Source organism: Ascaphus truei, unplaced genomic scaffold, assembly GCF_040206685.1.
Source record: "Ascaphus truei isolate aAscTru1 unplaced genomic scaffold, aAscTru1.hap1 HAP1_SCAFFOLD_713, whole genome shotgun sequence".
In the NCBI taxonomy this organism is placed as follows: Eukaryota; Metazoa; Chordata; class Amphibia; order Anura; family Ascaphidae; genus Ascaphus; species Ascaphus truei.
The window spans coordinates 126,067-149,285 of NW_027457047.1; the positions used below are offsets into that span (position 1 = coordinate 126,067).

At 47.8% G+C, this 23,219-nt stretch overlaps 1 protein-coding gene across 1 annotated transcript in view; it reads right to left on the reverse strand.

The window, feature by feature from the left end:
• Positions 1 to 422: 422 nt before the first annotated feature.
• The window catches only part of LOC142486030 (zinc finger FYVE domain-containing protein 1-like), a 64,116-nt gene continuing 41,319 nt past the window's right edge, over positions 423 to 23,219 (reverse strand). Inside the window, exons 5-11 of the mRNA XM_075584687.1 lie at positions 20,970 to 21,078; positions 19,009 to 19,106; positions 9,224 to 9,341; positions 6,405 to 6,575; positions 4,310 to 4,487; positions 3,808 to 3,912; positions 423 to 2,403 (exon numbers count right to left, since the gene is read on the reverse strand). Coding sequence (XP_075440802.1) covers positions 2,171 to 2,403; positions 3,808 to 3,912; positions 4,310 to 4,487; positions 6,405 to 6,575; positions 9,224 to 9,341; positions 19,009 to 19,106; positions 20,970 to 21,078 — 1,012 coding nt within the window. The 3' untranslated portion in view covers positions 423 to 2,170. The remainder of the gene's footprint in view (positions 2,404 to 3,807; positions 3,913 to 4,309; positions 4,488 to 6,404; positions 6,576 to 9,223; positions 9,342 to 19,008; positions 19,107 to 20,969; positions 21,079 to 23,219) is intronic.

Sequence of the window (23,219 nt, forward strand, 5' to 3'; positions counted from 1 at the left end):
ATCGGCGCTTGCTGAATGCGCATGCGCAGCAGCGCAGATGTATGCCGCCCCCAAATGTTGCCGTCCTGGGCCCAGGTCTATCGGGGATCTTCTCCTCCACCACCACCACACACACACACACACACACACACACACACACACACACACACACACACACACACACACACACACACACACACACACACACACACACACTACAGAATTAAGAACATGGGTGTGCAGAGTCCTGGAGTGCTCCGTCTCACTCTCACCCCTTGCGGCGCATCGCTGACTGACCTGCCACCAGGCGCACTGTGACCGGCTGTGGCAGTGACGGACAGGTCAGTCAGCGCTGTGCCACAAGGGAAACAATTCCCGGCCTTACTAACAGTGTGCACTGCAAGATCATCACACACTGCCAACAAAACAATAATGCACACATCTTACTTGAACAAAAATGGTTTATTTACACAGTTTCAGATTTGTGGGTGCTTGTAGTAATCACCAATGCCATTAACACCCCCTGGTCCAAAATACGTCATTTCTAGATAGTAAAAAAATTCAGCTATTAAATGCCTTCTCTAGTCATTGCTATCAAGTGTTTCCACAATGTGCTCCTGGGCATCGGAGAGATTAACATACAAAAGAAGATTCATCATACATGTATATATATATATATTTAACAAGACTAAATTATTGGTATGTTCATGTGTAAATATATAAATGTGTGCGTGTGTGTGTGTATATGTATATATGTGTATATATATATATATATATATATATATATATATATATATATATACACACACACTTTTTTTTTTGACAAGACTACTTTCTTGGTATGCTCATGAGTAAATGTGTGTGTGTGCGTGTGTGCGTGTATTACACACGCACGTATCTTCGTGCAGGTCTGTCCTATAAATCCCATAACCAAGCTTATGGCAACTTGCAATTGAACAACATGGCCACTGAACTAAATTCTAACCAATGCTAATCAATGTTAATTAATGTTTTACTACTGTATGCCTAACGTCGTTTCTACATTTTTGTATTGATAGGTCCCTATAGAGTGTGTGTGTGTGCATATATATATATAGATATATACAGATACACACACACACACACTGTAATGCCAACACAGATGACTACACTATTAGTGCCCATACCTGATATTACTATTTCATACTGTAACAATGTGTGTGTAGTGAGCACCTCACTCAGATTTCACGCTGCGCCCATGCTGCTGGGAGCAGGGAATGACTGCAAAGTTCACATTGTATTTGTTTACTGGGAGAAGTGCAAAGTTAAATCAGCCGCTATATAACTCTGTACATTAAAATCCGGTCACTGCCTTTCTACTCTATATTTCCCATGTCCGTAGGATCATTGTAAAGTGCTTTGATGTTGGAAATGATTGATAGATTGACCACTTCACTGCCAGGGACACCTGCAACGTATTGCAGCCGCCTGGCTATTCTCTTTCCCAGCCTGCAGACTGCTGTGTTATAACAGTGACGGGAATCACTAGAGTGAGCACAACACTGCAGCCACACGGCCACATCATTGCCATTAAAACTCCACAGTCCCTTGCCCTGTTTGAAAGAGATTTCAGTTCATTTGCTTTTTTATAATGAGTTATAATCCATTAAAAGCTGCATACTACATTGACAGCTCCACCGTCAGCGCTGGCACGCTTGAATTCTTGCCCGTGCAAAAACTCTACTGCCTCCCACTGCCTGCACAGGAAACTGCTGCGCTCTCTAATATCATGTGCTAGGCTTCAACACCCCCCCCCCCCCCGTACTCCATGCAGAGAGAACTACTGAATGCTTTAGCATCTTTGCACAGAGCTGAACGGTCCTCCTTCCCACTCCCTGCACAGTCCCTGTAGTGATCTAACCTTTGCACTCAGCTGTATCGCCTCTAACTTGACAGTTCCCTAGCTGCACCGCTATAACCCTTCCACTCCCTGTGCAAGCAACTGTGGAGGTTGTGTTAGAAATGCAGGCTGGACTTTGGCTATCTCACACTCCCCGCACAAGTAATTGCACAGAGACGGATAATCTGGACATTGGCCAGGCTAAAGTCAATCCGCTTCAGGACTATTACTAGTGCAAATGAACCTAATTAAATGAGAGATGAAAATTACATAAGACTTTTGAGCCTTTCAATTACACAAAGGGTGTCCACCTCACAGCTCCTCCTTTTTCTGGCTGCAGGCCCCGCAAACTCTCACCGGGTGATCCCACCCGCGGGACGGAACTGGGCGTCGGTGATGGGAGCACAAGTCGCAGAATCCCTGGCCGCACGCCCTGCAGTGGTGCCGAGACATTTTGGGGGTGAAGGGCTTATTACACTGGTGGCAGTGGGCAATCTCCTGGTCAGACACCCAATAGGTGGGACGCGCTGCATCTTTCACAAGACCTGGGGATGTTGGAAAGAGCTTGGTTTAGAGACCAACTTTACCAGAAGACAGAAGGATCTCTGCTCTAAACACACACACAATAAGGCTGCGGCCATAGTTTAGCAGTCAGCGCTCCTCCGCGCTCACGCTGAGGCTCGTCTGGCAATCAGGAGCAATTGCATGAACTAGCAGACGAGCCAGCGTGCGTGGTCGGGAGGCGGGTGAGGTGGGGGCACTGACGTCACCGGGCCAATAGCCCGCGAAGCTCCGACGTCAACATCACGGCGCCGTTGACGCTGCTTCGCTCTGATTGGAGGTTTTCAGCCGACAGCGCGCTCAGAAACAGGTTCTGCTGTCGGCTGAAAATCCCTGCGCCTCGGCATGCCTGCGCACGCTCGCGGGAGCCCCCTCACAAGACATCCTCATTGAGGATGACGGGGCTCATCGCGGACCGTCCGCGCGGCTCAGCGCCGACTGTCCTATGGACTCAGCCTTAGAGCAGCAGACATCCTACAAGCGTATCTACCCAATGTTATCAAAATTGTCCTGCTGTCACTCACCAGTCACCGGGGTCACCAACAATGACGGCTCAAGATACATTAGAGACATGCAGAAAAATATAACAGCCAACATAAGAGATAGGTACTTTGCGTTTGAGTTTATAGCAACATAAAGAGAAGCTAAACGGTGACACTATTTAGCACAGTTGTTACACAGCAAACCATGTGATCGAGTTAACTCTCTCCTATCCAGATCGTATGTCATAACTGCTGGTTTGTACGTTGGACTTGCTCAGACGCCTCATTAGTTTATTTACCTTTCTGTTCATTATGACCTCTATAAAACAGATTTGTGTGTGCACTTTAGCACATTTATTAATCCATTTCATACCTGCAAGTTGCTTTTCTTATAAGTAATAATTCAGAAACAGTGTTTACTGATATCTTTAGTGCACCGTAAGATTATGGTGGAAAGATAAATACACCTCCACCATATTTATAAGGCTGTCCCTCCCAGGACCAACATGGCAGTGACCTGCTTAAGGCGTCACATCTGGGTGGTTGATGCTTTGCCCCCTAAATCCGACACATAAGTATTTTGAAATCATTTTGTAACCACGATGAGCTGAGATTTGGGAGGGTTTTGATTTCCTCTGCTGCTCCCTTTTGTCTTCTGTCACTGTGTGTTCAACAAGAGTTTGTGCAGACAAAGCCCCCTCTCTCACCTCCCCATCATCTTTATTGGTTCTCCAACAACGACAGAAAACAGGAGAAGAGTAAAGAGAACACTTGACTGACAAAGAAGAAATAAAACCAGCCACATCCTTGCTTTTCGCACGGTTAGATTAGTTTAAGTCAGCCAATTAGGTTGGGACATTGGACAGAAAAAATGGTTTGCCGGGAGGGTGCGTTTTGTAACATTACCAAGTGGATATTCCACCACAGAGGATACGATATCCAGCGAGCTCTGAGCCATCTCAGTCACCCTGCGGGGCAGCAAACCTCTCCCATCATCCTCTGGCGCCGGAGCTGTGAAGACAACCACACCCTCTGGTTATAGCCAGCTGCAGCATAAAACCACCCCGTGCCACATTGAAGTATTAGAGAGATGTGACAATTAAAAATGACCAGTATTATGGAGGTGAAAGTAATACAGACACTGTGGGGGTGCAAATTAAACCGTTGGGATACTCTGGGACATAGACTGGCAGGGATACTTATTAGCCGATGCAATACACTCCCAACACTGCCTGTCCCAATCCAGCCCGCCAGCATTTTTGGTAGATTTATGCCAGGGAGGTACTTGCCTTGTTCAGCATTTTGTGACCCCTCATTGTGGGAGCGGGAGGGTGAATACATACATGCCCATTTATTGGCAATCTATCCCCTGAAGCTCCTGGCCACTTTTCCTCGCTGTGACACGTACCCTTGCCGATCCCGGCACGGTGACACTTCTTGCAGACCCGCACGGGGGACGGTCCCCAGCCCCTCTGGGGGACGGGCAGAGTCTGGCTGGAGCAGTTGTGACAGAAGCCCTCCCCGCAGGCTCTGCAGTGATGCCTCCGTTCTGCCACCTCAAAGGGACGCCTGCAGCCGTGACACTCCTACAGAGCGGAAATATATATATATATAAAAATCGCAAACAATATGCAATTACCACCTGTGTATAATGACACAAATATAATATATAAGATATAATTTATCACTATATATAAACAAGTGTTAACCAATCGTGGCAATACTTTTCCTAATCTTTGCTGCCAAAAAGGTCCACGACTCCGCAAGCGCCAAGTAGATTACACTGGGTAGAATGACCTAGCCGCACCAGGAAAGAGAAAGAAAAAAAAAGGGGGGGGGGGGGGCGGGGACAGAGAGAAGTAGGTGTATATAATTAATAATGGTCCAGTATGTGCTAATTAATGCACTTCCAAAACATGGAGGATTGTACAACTCGGAAAACAGAATTGTTCAAGAACATTGGACAATATATGAAGATATTTACAGTGCAAACAGTCCGAAGGATCCAGAAGTTACCAAACTGGTTTAAAGAATCTGGTCATACTTCAGTCCAAGTTTTCAGTGTTTTTGAACAATTCTATTTTGCAAGTTCTACAATCTTCCATGTATTGTACGTGCATTTCTTAGCACGTAATATTACCAATTATATAGACGTACTACTACTCTATGGTCATTGTCCCCTCCTTTTTTCCCTTACTTTTTCACGGTGCGCCTAGGTCACTCTGCACTATATATATATATATATATATATATATATATATATATATATATATTAAGTTATGGTGGGTGAAAAAGGCAAAAAGAAACCTCCACCGTATAGCATATAGTAAATAAAAAGATCACTTGTGAGCACATTCACATGTCTTAGACAGGTCTGCACCCTGCCTTTCACCATTATCCCCAGTATACAGCGCTCCCACTGCAGCAAGGGATTCTGGGAAATGACATGCAAATGAGCACACGTGTCACCTTTTGTCTGAAAGATCATTGTTACATGGAGCACACCATAACTGTCCTCTTTTGTGCCTTTACCCGTTCCACGGTCAGTATTTACCCAGTTTTTTCTTTTGTCCATTAGTGAGTGCCCTGTTGTGTGTGTGTGTATATATACGTGTGTGTGTGTGTGTGTGTATATATACACGTGTGTTTGTGTGTGTATATATACACGTGTGTGTGTGTGTATATAAATACACGTGTGTGTGTGTATGTGTGTGTGTGTATGTATATATATATATATATATAAATAATGGTGGGTGACGTGAATTTGCTCACAAGTGATCTGGATCACTCTCTCTCTCTATATATATATATATATTATATACACACACATTATATATATATATATAATCAAAAACGAATAGACGATACCGTTCTGTGGCTAACGAAATGCTTTCGAGATACTGATATGTATGTATGTATGTATGTATGTATGTGAGTGTGTATACACACACAGAAATAGATCAAGATATATAAAGATAGAGCTATAGATCGAGCTATAGAATCATATAGAGATCGATATAGATAGATAGCGATAGAGAGATATATAGAGATAGGTATAGATAGATAGCGATAGAGATAGAGATATATAGAGCTAGGTATAGATAGATCGCGATAGAGAGATATATAGAGATAGGTATAGATAGATAGCGATAGATAGATAGCGATAGAGATAGGTATACATGAGATCGATACAGATAGATATGGATAGAGTTTTGAGAGATATAGACAGATGGATATGTAGACGAGAGATAGATTACATAGAGATACATACACACACAGAGAACATTTATATAGTTATATATCAAGGGAATTTATTTTTATCGTAGCTAATGAGTGGTAAATAGTTAAGATAACACGATAAAGGTTCTCATTCCATATGGAATTCGCTTCCCAGCGCTGGAGAAGAGAGCAGCTTCATTTCAATCAGTGCGACTGCAAGTTCCTCCAGCGCAGGGAGAGCAGCGTCACACCCTCCTGTACAGGAGCCTGAGAGAGGCACTTACTGTGATCTGAGCGTTCGGTCTCCAGTACGAGGGAGCCGCCCGGTCTGTCAGCCAGGAGGTGACGGCGTGAGTAGGCCGTGCGCTGTACTCGCTCACTGACTGGATGACCACGTTCACCCCGTCTAGCACGCGCTGGGCTGCGTTGTGATGGTCTGCAGACAAGGCCTCGCTCTGCGGGGTAAAGCACAGGAGACATTCTCCCTCTGCCCACACGTGGAGCTGGTGAAAGGCCCGATTTGGCATTATGCTGGGGATTTTTAACCCTTTCAATGACAGGGAGGCCTGGAGCAAACCGTTGCAGGACCCGCTAACAACAAAAGGGATAAACGTGCGTCTTCTTGCTAATATATTGCAGCTCCGTTTTATAACTGCATTTCCCAGACTGCGTCATGGACAGCGGACGCTGGTAGAGCTATTTAGAGCTGCGTGTTCAGGGTGGCTGCTACGCGACGTGCGCACGTCCGTCGCAATTTCGGGTTGTTCGTGGGAGTTTTCAAACTGAAAACTCCACCGGCGGCAAAGGACAGCGTTGACGCTGCTACTTTTTGCCGCTACAACCCAAAATGATTTTTGGGGCTGCAGTCGTGTCACGTGAGCTGCTCCAGCGAACCAGCTCCGTGACACATTCGTCCCCCCCCCCCCCCAAACGCTGCAACCCAACTTCTGTAGCCAAGGCACAGATCGCTGGGCTGCAGGAGCGCGTGGCGGAGGCGCGCACGGACGCTCGCGGCGTAGCATCCACCCTGAACTCGGCCTAACAACACACAGTTTTAACTCCTGACGAAGCGAGAGTTTGAGCGGAGCGCCTGATGGGAGTTTGAGCGTCAGCATCATCACGTCGGCTGTATCGATTGGACGGGAGGAGAGGCAGCTACGCCGGAGTGTTTGGGGGACAGACTGCGCGTCAGTTCCCCAATATGAGCAACGGACACCGCCTCAGAGACCCCCAGAATATCAGCAAGACCTGACCCACCCCTCGGCCGGCACCCGCTGTTCTTACAATGCCCGCTTGTGAGGTTTTAAATGTGAGTGTGATTTAGACTTCTGTCTATACTGCCAATACACTGTTTTACAACCTACACTATCCGTCAATCATTTCTCTTAGGCTTGGGTCCCGCTGCATCCTGCTGCGTCCGGCGGCGCGCGCGCCACTCACCAGCTCCTTACTTCCTCCCTAGTCGGCCCCAGTCCCTCCTCGCACCCAGGCTCCCTGCGAACTGCGACGCGTCAGCCAGCAGGGGGTGCAAGAGGATTGTGATCCCGAGCGGCGACGCGTCACGTGGTGCGCCAGGGTGCCAATGAGGAGGGGAGATCGCCGGCATGGGGTGGATCCTTCTCTCAATGCAGTTCTACATGTTTGTGCGCACGTCTATATGCGTGTGTTGTACTGAGAGGGGATGCAGTCTTTATTAGTTACATTGATCAGGCCACAAGAATTGGGGCATTCGGGGCAGGCTTCTGGAGGGAGGGATATGTTAAGACACAAGTTCAGTCATCTTCCCGGGGACATGGACAAACACGTCATTGAATCACCCACCCGACCCATTTTGGCCACGCCCCCACGCCTAAAAACGGCTCCCCAAAGACCGCAGTGAAGTACCATGCACACGCCGCCAGGAGGCAAGGCGGGCAAACCAGCGGGGCCTTAGCCTAATCCACATGTGACCGCAACACTGTGTTCGAAGAGGCGTCACACTGGGAGTCCACACAAGTGATTGACGATATCAGCCATGTCCTGTGAGACCTGACCTTCGTTTTGTTTTTATGCACAGCACTTTTAGTATTGTCTATTTGTGTTCCTCTGTCAGCGCTCACCTCTTTCTTTTGTTTTCTAACAACACGCACAGCAACGCAACAAAATGCAGATCAAAAGAACATGCAGATGTAACATGCACAGCGGTATAATAGCATGTTAAAGCTGCAGTTCAGTCTTTTTTTTTTTTTTTTTATTTATTTTTTTACTTCAATAGTTTCATGTGTGCAATCTCTAATTACCTAAAGAACTGTATAGCTGCAGCTCAATTCGTTCTCCATGTATTCATCGGCGAAATTTGGCATAATCTTTAGATATGGGATGTTTTTCCTCTGCTTCTGTCACTCAGTGGAAGCTCATGAATATTCATGAGCACTCCTGCATTGACATGTGCTAGAGGGACGGCAGGGCTGACAAAGGGGTGTGCCAGGGCTTGTGACAGGACATGAAGGAGCAGTGCCTTAGCAAATGGCTGTTAAAATAGAATACAAGAAAATTGGTCTTTCAAAGTTGTTTTTTTAAAAACAGAAAATGCTAAATGTATTTTTTCTTACTACAGAACTGATTTATTAAAAAAAACACGTGCAGGATATTGACTGAACTGCAGCTTTAAGCAATGCTGTTCCATCTGGCAGTGAAGGGGGTAATGGTGCCCTCTGCCATTTCTAGCGTTTGAGCCGTAATGCTCTTTAACCACTGCCACGCATACTTATGTCCTGACAAAACACACATTATAATACTATACATACAAGCACAATGATATGTGCATTATACACACATTGACACAATGATAGACACACAGATAAAGATACAGAAAGATCTTCACACGCAAACTCACATAGACCCACACGTTATACAAGGTTATTTATAAATAAAGACATACAATACAATATACTGCGGGGATTGGACGTTTGTGCTTTAATGTCTGCTACACCCCTGCTATAAATCGCTGCAACATCTCACACGCACATACATGAGAAAGTTGCCCATATCTGGTATTTATTACTCCCTACAAACTTCTCTCCCTGGAGGGTGTATTGAGGCTCAAGTTACATGTACTACGTACCCCAGACCAGACGTGTCGCACCTCTTGTCGCACGATGGATCCATCAGGGTCTCTGTTTCCGTACCAGTACTGCCGGCTCCGGTATATAATGCCACACACACAGCACTCCAACACGTACCTGCGGAGCACACACAGAGAGGGACTGATGGGGGAAAAAAAAAAATCACACTGCAGGGTGACAGTGACACAGACAAAGGGGACCTGGTGCTCATCCAGTCTGTCCCTCCTCCCACTGCAGGATGACAGTCAAAAGGGACTTGCTGATCATCAATTGCTACCCAGGGTGTTCACGTGGTTGATATCCCGAACAACTGCCGTTGATCTTCTGGCACTCAAAGGATTAACATTTGTCCCTTTCATTGCAGGGTCACTCGGTGACACAGACAGAAGGGACCTGCTGCTCATCAGGTCTGCCCCTCCCACTGCAGGTGGACACAGACGGGAGGACCTGCATCTCATCTAGTCTGTGTAACTGTGTTGTTGTTGGAGGGACAGACAGAAGGGATCTATGGGTCATGGAGATTGCGCCCACCCCGACAAGGTGCCACAGACATGAAGGACCTACAATGACTATACCTCTCACTGCAGTCACACACAATATCTACCTATGGACCATGGAGTCTGTCCCTTCCACCACACGGTGACCTCCTAAAACTACATATTTCAAGTTGACCCGTGGAACAAGACAGCAATGTCCCCTTTACCCACACGATTTACCTTGTCTATTGGACCTTTGGATATCAATGTGGGAAGGGGAGGGAAAAGGGTAAGTGCTCTGGCACTTTGACCGCTAGACCAAAAAGGTACAGAGTTTCTACAGCCGGTCCTTGCTTATCCGACGTAATGCGTCCCGCAAACCGCTGTCCGCTAACGGACTGTCGGATTGCGGACCATGTTAAACCACGGCGGTGAGTGTTGGATAAGCAGTTCCGACGTCGAACAATGCGTCCAGTGGACTGGAGTCCAATAAGGCATTCGACGGAAATTGGGCAGTCGGATACTGAGGTCCACCTTTACTGGCCAAAGTTCAGGTGGCCGAGAAACCATAGTGTCCTCTTTAAATTGATTTTATAGGACCGCTCCTTACCACTCCAGGATACTAGTATCTATTGGTGAGTGTGGACATCTTTTCCAAATGGGTAGAGGCCTTTACTGTAAAGAAAGACAATGCTAAGAGTACAGGTAGAGCTCTCTGAGAACATGTGTTCTCCAGACGGGGTTCCCTAAAGTAATGAAGAGTGATTAGGGAACCCACATTACGGGGTAGATACTAAAAGAGGTGTGCACCTTGTTGGGGATCCAGTACAGTTTCCCTAACCACCCCCAGTCATCAGGGATGATGGAGCATATGAATCGTACCCTTAAGGAAAAGTTGAGGAAGCTGGTAATCAAATCAGGTAAAAATTGGTTATTTCACCATCCAGACATTCTAATAGCCATTAGGGGGAGCGCAAGTAGAAGCCCACGGATAATCCGATACCAGTTTATAACAAAGGTACAAGGTAGAGAGATGAATCTCAGACAATCGGCAGACCAACCAGTCTCTACTCCTGTGAAAGAGGTAGTTCATAATGATCTGTTTGTGAAACAGCTCCAAGAACAGGTGTCAAAATACATGCGGTTTGCAGCCCAAAATATGGCTCAACCCAAGAAACTGAATACAGACACCCTACTCTCTTATACGGTAATACAAATTACGGAGGCAAATTGGGAGGGAAAATACACAATACTGCAGACACAATGAGCAAGTGGTTAAAGAAACAAGAGAACCACTCAATGGGCTTAATTCAACAGCATCCCAAGATAATTATAGACATTAGCCTCCAGCTTTTTTAGACAGTCAAGATGCATGAAGGGATAATCAAAATGTAGCCATAGAGGAAAAGACCCTCAACCACTAGTACCCTTTATGAAAATAATGAGATAATGGATACAGAATAAAACCTAACTTTTACTAAAATAAATGCCTACTAAAATATCATATCCTAAGATAGGTGTAAGTGTTCCCTATCGGATAAGGAAACGGTTAGACAGACATAAAACCTACACAATCAGTAAAATAGATATAAAATAGGCTATTTGATATCGAGATAGGGGTGGTGGTAAAGATGAGCAAAGTGCTACATGTAATCACAAAGGCAGAGAAGATAGCTAGTGCTGGCCCAAAAGAAAAAGTGAATGTCATGATAATATCATGAGCTATTATGTATTTTAATCCATCTGGTGCTTCAGTTGTTAATGTGGAGTTTTAAAATACCACATGTTGTGTGAGGAGGCGGGGCATAAGATTGTTCATACAAAATCTAAGCTGATTGGGCTCCCTCCCCCCCTCCCCTCAAACTACCCATCAGAGATCTTGTTCCCGTCTGACGTAAATTATATCACCCATCTTGAGGTTTCTGTCCCAGCAAAGATTATACAAAATTAACTATATAACAAGGCACTCACTGATCTGGGTGCATTGTTGGATACAGGCATACCCCGCATTAACGTACGCAATGGGACCGGAGCATGTATGTAAAGCGAAAATGTACTTAAAGTGAAGCACTACCTTTTCCCACTTATCGATGCATGTACTGTACTGCAATCGTCATATACGTGCATAACTGATGTAAATAACGCATATGTAACAGGCTCTATAGTCTCCCCGCTTGTGCACAGCTTCGGTACAGGTAGGGAGCCGGTATTGCTGTTCAGGACGTGATGACAGGCGCATGCGCGAGCTGCCGTTTGCCTATTGGACGATATGTACTTACTCGCGAGTGTACTTAAAGTGAGTGTACTTAAAGCGGGGTATGCCTGTACTTGGAAGTGGATTCTGTTGATCTGGTGGGGGCAAATGACTAACCTATCTAAATTTGGATACTTAATTCCTCTCCTTCCTGTTCCTGCCTCAAAATATATATATCTTTAAATAAAATGAGGAAACATAGTTACTGCACCAACACTCACACTGGGATCCGTTCGGGAGTAGGGTTAATAGTTAGGAAGTGATTATAGCCCTTTGTTCCATTTTCCCGCCTTTGCAGGCTCCATTTTGCAGCTCTCCATAGGTCGCCATTGCAGCTCCATACAATCCTATGGCGAACCCGGCGATTTGGGCTTGTTTCAGTAGAAGACCTGCAGGTGGCGCCCGAGAGGAGGAGCGGCGGTTCCCCATTGTAAGTCAATGGAGCCATTCATTTCAATGGGGATTCCTCGAAGCCAACCTCCAGGAACGGGTTGGCAGCCATCCAAACCGCAGACCGCAGAAGTGGATACAATATCTAAAAAAGAGCTTTTGATCACATTAGGTCAAGTTCAAATACAATTGGCGTGGGAAACTTCGGTTCTAGGGCACCCAGGAATAAAATTCTTTTTGTCCCTAGACCCTAGGAACCCCCACACTCGACCACCACCGGGTCCGAGAATTAAGGACCCCCGTAAAGGGTCGCGCTCGCCACGAGGGTCACGCCATTGACTCTAATGGCGGAGGTAAGAGCCGCGAGTGAAAACGGCTAAGTCGGAATGAGCAGAAACCCAGAACCCATAACTCCGGTTCTGTTCAACCTAGAGGGCTGAGATTCGGCCACCATGTAGTCCTAGTTCCGGCAGGATTGCATGGCAAATACCGATCCTCTCAGGGCAACAGAACGGAGTCAGGGTAATTGCAAAGTTTGGGTTTCTGCCATTGACTTGCATGGCGGAAAAAAGCCTCGTGTTCCAAAAGGGCTTTTAAACTGTAATTTTGTATCTCCGGTCCGGTGAGTCGCAACGAGCTGAAACTTGGCCACCATGGAGAGTCTCCTCCGGCATGAGGGTCTGGCAAGTTTCGGCCCGCTCGGCCCAGCCGAACGGATTATTTTAATATATATATGTATTAAGAACTGTACAGTATTTCAAAGCGGGGATAAAAGCCCGCGAAAAGTACTGGCTCTGTTTAATGTAAATGCTCAGGGGGGCGACCAATTGTCTACAACAGACCCCCTGATCAAAGGCTCAGCCACTCTGGCTGTATACATTAGGGCGGAGAAACGCAGGACTTGAGTGGTCTGTAAGTGCTGTAATTCACACCTACAGACAAAGGGTTTCCTGGCCAGATCCAAGTCTGGTAGACTTGTAGGCGCCCTGACTTTTGTGTGGGGCTAAAGAAATGAGACCCCAATGGCCAGAAATACGCATGTGCCGACTAGCTGGGGGGCATGATCTAATAATGTTCCCACGCTAGCTGGCAAGAAAGGATTGGGTGCAGATAATTGTCCTCCAATGACTTGCACTCAATGTCAAGGTATAGGACTGAAATCACGTATTAGCCTGCACTCATGGTTAGTGTCCCACACTCAGCCACTCCTACCACCCACTGTGGCCAAGCACTGCCATACACAGTAGGTGAGGGAATAAGTGCTGTCTCTGTAAGTCTCCCACCATACCTCTTAGATTGTAAGCTCTTCGGGGCAGGGATTTCCTTTCCTATTCTCTGATTTTGCTGCACTTACTGTATGATTTTAATTCCCTGTACTGTATTCTTTGTGAAGCGCTGAGTACACTTTTGGCGCTATATAAATAAAGACATACAATACACATAAAAACCAGTGTCAGCCCTATGCCCAGTATCTTTGATTTTACCAACTACTTGATGCCTGATTGCTGTATAAATTGCCAATCCTGTACCTGATTGCTTCATTATCCAACCCCTAAGTGCTATATCTTGTCTGTTATCTGTATCATCTTGTGTGTTCACCTAAGGAATAAACTATCTTTATTATATCTAAGTCGTGTTCAATTCAACCCAGATATTTGTGTATATTATATCCTATCACAAGTTACCGTGACACCTCCCTCTAAGAATTAAGAGTGGGCATTCATGGAAGCACGTAATGCATTGATTACAACAAAGAACTAAAGAAACATACGTTGTTTAAAGTGTGGTGTGCGGTCCCCATGCCTGGGGATCCGAATAAAAGTTCCTGGCGCCCCTTATCCCACATCCTTGATACCTCATCGCCCTGCAGCCTGAATCCGGCACCGAGTCAAGGTAACCCATGTGGAGAAGCCATACATAACCCCGATGTAATCTCCCTAAGAGCTGGGAAGGGAGGGTTACAATAGCGGTGTGCAAACTGGGGGGGGCGCGCCGAGACTGACTTCGGGCAGCGCGGGGTTTACAGCGGGGAAGCGACGAAGGCCTCTGTAACCTGCACTTACCTCAGCTCCGCCGCCTTCTTAGACGCATCGCCATGGCAACGCAGCGTCAAATTATGCCGCGAGGTCATGTGACGTCATGATGCCGACGTATGGGGGGGAGGGGGCGGAGAGAGGGGAACTGCCGGCAGGGGGCTTTATTTTTGTTAAATAAATCATGACACGGTGTAATATGGCGTGTTGTTGTTCATCTGAGGTTGTATTTACCTCATTTTAAGACCTGCTAAGGAACAGATGATTGTTATTATGTCCTGATATGTAAAACCATAGAATCCAAAGAGGGTGTACTTTCTTTTTCACACCGCTGTATATTATTTAGTGAAACACTTACACATATCTTATCTAAGATCCAAAATGAACCGCCTTGTCTTTTAGACGAGATACAACCTCTGTGCTAAATGCCTGGCATTCCGACATTGGCTGGGAGTTGGATAAAAACATATGGGCACAATTACATAGAACTTTTGTTTCTACGTCACTAACTGAAACAGGGCATATAATATTGTAAGGAATGTATTTTACCCCCGTAAACTTAGTCCATCTGCAGCCTGGTCAGATGAATGTGTGTGGAGAGAGAGCAGATGAGTTACATATGTGGCGGAGATGTCCCAGAGTTAATGCCTCTATGAAAAAAACTTTTCTGAGAGGGGAAATGAAAAACAACACAACCTTTTTCAACCTAAAAATGCGCTCCTTGGACTTTGGGTGATGGAAGCAGGAATGCCTAGACATACCGAAGCCCTGATTAGGCACCTCCTATTTGTGGCCCAAAATATATTAGCCAGGACATGGAAAAGAACCATGTTCCAATGAACAGTTCCAACTATGGAGGAATTGCCAAAATGGGTGGATGGAATTATAATAAACAGAGAAACTAACGTATTCCCTTAAATATCAAATACACAGAAATTACAAAGTCTGGTTCCCATACTATGATTCTCAGAGGGGGGGGGGGGGGGGGGGGGACATTATGGCTGCCTGAATTGTCCTATTAGAGTCAATAAATTTGTTGAAATGGGAGGCGGGGGGTGGGGGGGGGGAGGGGAGGGGAGATTGTTCAACTACTCTCTACCTCTATGTATATCTCTGTCCAGCGCTCTCCGAACAGTTTTTTTACTTTGTGTTTGTTTTCTTTTCCCCATTAGTATTATGTTAATTTCCTTCTTGATCTAGTTATTGTTACTTATAATGTTGATATACACTTATACTATGATTATACATAAAATAGTTACATGGTTTTTGAAAGATTGTGGAATTTAATAAATCTGCAAAAAATTTGAATTAAAACAAAACAAAAAAAAAACGGTCTCCCCTAATACAGGCAACACCACTCACCGACTAACCCCAAGTCACTGTGCGACAATCCGCCAGACCAGTCTTTCTGCAGATGTTATTCTTTCATACTACAGTATTGCTAACAGACCAACACATGGAAATATAAATACCAGAACTGGATCATTATGCCACTGCAGCAGGTATGAATGTGTGACAGTGACATTGTCCAGCCTATCAAGTTTGTTCAAGGGTGACAAAGAACACATTACAGCCATCCGGTCTGTCCCTTTCATCACATGCATTGTTTTGGGATAAGCAAAATCTACAGCAGGCCTGCACAACACGCGGCCCGTCCCTCCCGAGCCTGCTCTCGCATCGACCGCGAGCCTGCTCCCCCCCCCCGCGAGCCCGCTTTCGCGTCGACCGCGAGCCAGCTTTCCCCCCGACCGCGAGCCAGCTCTCCCCCCCTCTCCCACGAGTCAGCTCTCCTCCCCCCCCTCTCCCACGAGCCAGCTCTCTTCCCCCCCCTCTCCCACGAGCCAGCTCTCTTCCCCCCCCTCTCCCACGAGCCAGCTCTCCTCCCTCCCCTCTCCCACGAGCCAGCTCTCCCCCTCCTCTCCCGCGAGCCGCTCTACCCCTCCTCCTCCCCCTCGAGCCTGCTCTCAGGACTGCATGCTCCATGCGTGTGGCACTTCCTGTGCCCGCTGCCTGCACTGCCATGATGTGTGGTGTAGGGGGGAAAGTAAGGTGAGGTGCAGGGGGGGTGAGGCGAGGTGCAGGGGGGGTGAGGCGAGGTGCCGGGGGGGTGAGGCGAGGTGCCGGGGGGGCGAGGTGCCGGGGGGTGAGGTGCAGGGGGGCGAGGTGCAGGGGGGCGAGGTGCAGGGGGGCGAGGCGCAGGGGGGCGAGGCGCAGGGGGGCGAGGCGCAGGGGGGCGAGGCGCAGGGGGGCGAGGCGAGGCGCAGGGGGCGAGGCGAGGCGCAGGGGGTGAGGCGAGGCGCAGGGGGGTGAGGCGAGGCGCAGGGGGGTGAGGCGAGGCGCAGGGGGGTGAGGCGAGGCGCAGGGGGGTTATGTGAGGTGCAGGGGGGTTATGTGAGGTGCAGGGGGGTTATGTGAGGTGCAGGGGTTGAGGCGAGTTGCAGGTGGGTGAGGCGAGGTGCAGGGGGGTGAGGCGAGGCGCAGGAGGGTGAGGCGAGGCGCAGGGGGGTGAGGCGAGGCGCAGGGGAGTGAGGCGAGGCGCAGGGGAGTGAGGCGAGGCGCAGGGGAGTGAGGCGAGGCGCAGGGGGGTTATGTGAAGTGCAGGGGGGTTATGTGAGGTGCAGGGGGGTTATGTGAGGTGCAGGGGAGTTATGTGAGGTGCAGGGGAGTTATGTGAGGTGAGGTGCAGGGGGGTGAGGCGAGGTGCAGGGGGGTTATGTGAGGTGCAGGGGGGTTATGTGAGGTGCAGGGGGGTTATGTGAGGTGCAGGGGGGTTATGTGTGTTATGTGAAGGGGGAGTATTGTGTATGGGTGAGGGGGAGAGATGGAGGTGTGAGATAGAGGGCGAGTCTCGCAAAGGTTGATGGTGTGCAGGGGGAGATATGAGGATGATGAGGGGTGCTGGGGGAGATATATGAAGATGATGAGTGCTGGGGGAGATAGGAGGATGATGAGGGCTGCTGGGAGAGATTGATGAGGGGTGCTGGAGGAGATATGAGGATGATGAGGGGTGCTGGGGGAGATATATGAAGATGATGAGTGCTGGGGGAGATAGGAGGATGATGAGGGCTGCTGGAAGAGATTGATGAGGGGTGCTGGAGGAGATATGAGGATGATGATGAGAGGTGCTGTGGGAGATATGATGATGATGATGATGATGATTATGATTTTACCCGTGCGGCCCGAATCTGTTTTCCTTGGAGCAGTTCGGTCCTTCTCGCTTTACAAGTTGTGCAGGCCTGATCTACAGCATATAACCAGATCTTTATTATCATTATTATAATCAGAGAATGAATTAAGATAAGGGCAGAGAAGGGGGATCTTTGCCTTTGCAATCCTGTTGAACACTCAGTGACATCAGCCAAAAGGGAGCAGCGTGACGAAATCAAACCCCTCTCAAGTCTCAGCTCACCGTGTTTACAAACTAAAAGTACTTATAGGTGTCACATTTTGGTAAAAAGACATCACTCAGATGTGACCCCTTAAAAATGTCACTGCCATTAGTACACTTTGCTCCTAGGAGGGACTGAACCCTTATACATGTCACTGCAATTAGTACACTTTGCTCCTAGGAGGGACTGAACCCTTATACATGTCACTGCCATTAGTACACTTTGGTCCTAGGAGGGACTGAACCCTTAACCATGTCACTGCCATTAATACACTTTGCTCCTAGGAGGGACTGAACCCCCTAAACATGTCACTGCCATTAGTACACTTTGGTCCTAGGAGGGACTGAACCCTTATACATGTCACTGCCATTAGTACACTTTGGTCCTAGGAGGGACTGACCCCCTAAACATGTCACTGCCATTAGTACACTTTGGTCCTAGGAGGGACTGAACCCTTATACATGTCACTGCCATTAGTACACTTTGCTCCTAGGAGGGGCTGACCCCTTAGGCCACTGCTGGCTTACTGGTAGCTGGAAGGTTTTGGATAGGAATACAGTAACGTGACTGGAGTCTGTCGCCGCCCTCTGCCCCTTCTCCTCACTCCAACCCCCACTTTTTATTTAATTTATTTATTCTTTGGCTGCCTCCCAAATGGAGAGGAGGTGGAGTAGAACATTTTCTATTGAACTCTATTATATATACTCCAGTTAGAAAAGTAAGGAAGTTAGAAATATTAAACAAAAAAAAGCGTGAACCGGGATATTTGGCCAAGATATAGTTTGCCGATTCTTGTACTATAGAGATAGTATGTTACTGTGCCCTTCCTTCTGTACTTGTAATTTGTACAGGCCATATATTGTTCATCTGGTGTTTATGTATAACATTGAAATGATAAGACTGTGTATATTTGTCAACACCTGTCTTATATCATGTTCACTTGTAATAAAGAAATGTATTATAAAAAAAATTAATGACAAAAAAAAACACGTTATTGCCATTAACACACTTTGGTCGTTGTAGGAAAGGATACACGTTATCAATCACTCTGTAATTATGCCTGTTACCAATAAATGACCATCTAATTTTATTAACCCAACCCTTATATGCATTTCCTAAGTTTCAGTAAGCAGCAATTCTATGTAGAGAAGAGATTACATCAACACAGGCCATCCCTGGGACTGACTGCACAATGTAACAATGTCAGGCGTCAGCTGGAGAAGTGTCTGCAGTGTTACTCACCCGGCCCACGCATACATTGCCAGCCCCATGAAAGGGCTGTCGTTGGAAGCCACGGTTTTGGGGATCACGACCACCTCTCGTCCCCCCTCGTAGCATCTCTATTAGAAAAAAGAGGGAGTCGGTGCATTAGCAACGAGCTACAAGTCCCTCACGTGTGTAGCTCCAGCACATCTAATCTCACATCGCCTTGCCCTTACACCACCCCTCTCCCCTCCTTATCCTATCCCCAGCGCACCTATTCCTGCCCTTACACCCCCCCTCTCCCCTCCTTATCCTATCCCCAGCGCACCTATTCCTGCCCTTACACCCCCCCTCTCCCCTCCTTATTCTATCCCCAGCGCACCTATTCCTGCCCTTACACCCCCCCCTCTCCCCTCCTTATCCTATCCCCAGCGCACCTATTCCTGCCCTTACACCCCCCCTCTCCCCTCCTTATCCTATCCCCAGCGCACCTATTCCTGCCCTTACACCACCCCTCTCCCCTCCTTATCCTATCCCCAGCGCACCTATTCCTGCCCTTACACCACCCCTCTCCCCTCCTTATTCTATCCCCAGCGCACCTATTCCTGCCCTTACACCCCCCTCTCCCCTCCTTATCCTATCCCCAGCGCACCTATTCCTGCCCTTACACCCCCCTCTCCCCTCCTTATCCTATCCCCAGCGCACCTATTCCTGCCCTTACACCCCCCCTCTCCCCTCCTTATTCTATCCCCAGCGCACCTATTCCTGCCCTTACACCCCCCCTCTCCCCTCCTTATCCTATCCCCAGCGCACCTATTCCTGCCCTTACACCACCCCTCTCCCCTCCTTATCCTATCCCCAGCGCACCTATTCCTGCCCTTACACCCCCCTCTCCCCTCCTTATTCTATCCCCAGCGCACCTATTCCTGCCCTTACACCCCCCCTCTCCCCTCCTTATCCTATCCCCAGCGCACCTATTCCTGCCCTTACACCACCCCTCTCCCCTCCTTATCCTATCCCCAGCGCACCTATTCCTGCCCAACCACCCCCCCTCTCCCCTCCTTATCCTATCCCCAGCGCACCTATTCCTGCCCTTACACCCCCCTCTCCCCTCCTTATCCTATCCCCAGCGCACCTATTCCTGCCCTTACACCCCCCTCTCCCCTCCTTATCCTATCCCCAGCGCACCTATTCCTGCCCTTACACCCCCCCTCTCCCCTCCTTATCCTATCCCCAGCGCACCTATTCCTGCCCTTACACCCCCCCTCTCCCCTCCTTATTCTATCCCCAGCGCACCTATTCCTGCCCTTACACCCCCCCTCTCCCCTCCTTATCCTATCCCCAGCGCACCTATTCGTGCCCTTACACCCCCCTCTCCCCTCCTTATCCTATCCCCAGCGCACCTATTCCTGCCCTTACACCCCCCCTCTCCCCTCCTTATCCTATCCCCAGCGCACCTATTCCTGCCCTTACACCCCCCCTCTCCCCTCCTTATCCTATCCCCAGCGCACCTATTCCTGCCCTTACTCATTTCTCTGTCCTATCTCCCGATCCCTCTTATATCTCCTCTCTCCCTCTTTTTTTCTCTCCTACCACCCCCCCTCAATCCTCTTTCCTATCGCTACCTATCTCCTTTCTCTCCTATAGCCGCTCTCATATCCCCCCTCATTTTTCTCTTACCCCCTCCCTCTCCCTCCTTTCTCTCTTATCCCCCTACCTCTTTCACTCTCTTATCCCCTCTCCCTCCTTTCTCTCTCCTATCCCCTCTCCCTCCTTTCTCTCTCTTATCCCCCCCCATCTCTCTCTTATCCCCCCCATCTCTCTCTTATCCCCCCCCATCTCTCTCTTATCCCCCCCCCATCTCTCTCTTACCCCCCCCCCATCTCTCTCTTATCCCCCCCCATCTCTCTCTTATCTCCCCCCCCCCTACCCTCTTTCTCTCTCCTACCTCTCACCCGTTCCTCTTTTTCTATGGTCACACAAGACCCCTATACACCCACCTTACAGATAAACACTTTATTGCTGTATTGGTGGGAAAACTGGCACAAACCATCCGCCTCGTGGGGGACACCATCCTTCAGGTGGTTCATCCCGTTCTTGCAGCGACTTCTATGCACATAAAAAGGTTCACAAAGCCTGATTAGCCCTGGAAAAGCCGACAGCAAAGGGGTTTACCCCTTTTTCATTAGTGCTGAATGCAGGTCCACACTCCTATTGACTAAATACTAACTCTTATTTACGTAGTCAAACTGCCACACACATATGTACCCGGAATTACCCGGTGTTACCCGGCACATTTCCAGCTACCCGGAAACTGAGAAGTGGGCCCGACGCCGGTAATACCCGGCGTCGGGTAATGTCAGGGTAGCTGAAAATAATCTTATTACTTACCTGCAGCCAGCGACGGACGACATCTAGGAATAGCAGCAGCGGTCCTGTCATATGGTTCCCCAGCGGCTCACACACACACAGCTTACCTGCTGCGGTGCTGTGGAATGGATTCCTGCTGTCCCACGCCGGCTGAAGATACTTCCGATGCTGCCACCGCCACAGGACCGCTGCTGCTGTTCCAAGATGTCGCCGGGTAAAACTATTGATTTTGGCCGGGTACCTGTTACCTGTTTTTTTCAAAACTCACTACCCGGTACAACACTAGTATAGACACAGACACACAGACACACAAACACACAGACACACAAACACACATCTGCAGGCCTTGTCAATCTACTGCTGGATGAAGGCCTCCCCAATGATCTTCTGGGTACTGCGGTTGCCATGGCGACGCGTGTGAGAAGCCGCCGGAGCCAAGGTAAGTGAGGTTTACAGAGGCCCTGCAGCTCCTCCGGTATTTAATTTAAGTGCCTTTGGGAAGCGCACGGGGCCTCTGTAAACCCCACGCCCCTCACACTCAGTCTCATGCCCCCCCTGGGGGTCGCACTCCCCAGTTTGCGCACCGCTGCAATAGAGTACCATCTTTTTCCAATGATGGTCATTTCCTCTTGCGATATGTCTGCCCACAGCCATTTTAATTTCTTCAGCCTTGTGATGTCACAGACTTCTTTCTGATGGCATCAAACCTATTCATTATGTTTCCTTTCTCTTCGGGTAATACCCTGCATACATCTCTCCATACTGTACGTCTTTGCATTGTTTGAACCTTCTGAGTTATCTTAGATTTAGAGTCCAAGTTTAACACCCATACGTGGGCACGGGCAGAATACACTGGTCAAAAACTATCTTCCTGAGGCAGTGTGGAAGGTTCCCTTGAAATATTGTCTGGTTTCTTCCAAATGCGTTCCATCCCATCTTCATTCTCCTATTCTTATTAATTCAACAGGTTCCCATCCATTGTTATTTGCAGGCCAAGTTAGATATAGTCTTCGACTTCTTTAAGTTCTATTCAATTTATTTAAATCTTTGCAGATTTGACACGTTTGTTGAACATCCCTTTGGTCTTGTTGATATGCACATGGAGCCGCGCACTCTTTCTTGCTTCGGAGAGTTCTCCCATTTGTTGCTGGAGGCCTTCTCGACGTGTGGCAAAAATAAAAATGTTATCTGGAAATCATAGGGGCCTCAAATATTCACTATTGAATTTGATTCCCTTTTTCTTCAGAATCTAATGTCTTTGCGTTGCAGTGAAAAGCTTTGGTGACATGGTGTCTCCCTGCCGCACACTCCCTTGCTGATCCTAATCTTGCTTGTAACTTCATGTAATCTAATGGTTGATGTGGCATTCTCATAAATGTTCTTTATAATATCAATGTACGCTTCATCATGTGGTGTTCTTAATGCATCTAGGACCGCTGAGGTGTAGACAGAATCAAATCAGATTTTTTTCGTAATCCACAAATCCTAAACCCAGTGATAGAACGTACTGTATGGCATTACTTCGGGAAACCACTTTTTGTACGACTTGGATGTGGTCTATTGTGTTGTATCCACTGCGAAATCCCACTTGCTCACTAGGCTGGGCCAAGTCCACGGTCAGTTGTAGCCCATTAGTGAGTAGCTTTGTAGAAATCTTGTCAGTGATTGGAAGTAGGCTGATTGGTCTGTAGTTTCTGAGGTCTTCTTTGTCTCATTTCTTGTGGATGTTGACAACTATGGTATTGCTCCATTGTTCTAGAATGTTCCTGTTCTTCAAGCAGCATATAAAGGGTTTTGCAAGGATTTGTTCTACTTCTTCAGCTGCTTTCAAGACTTCAGTTGTAATTCCATCTTCCCTGGGAGCCTTCCCATTCTTCATA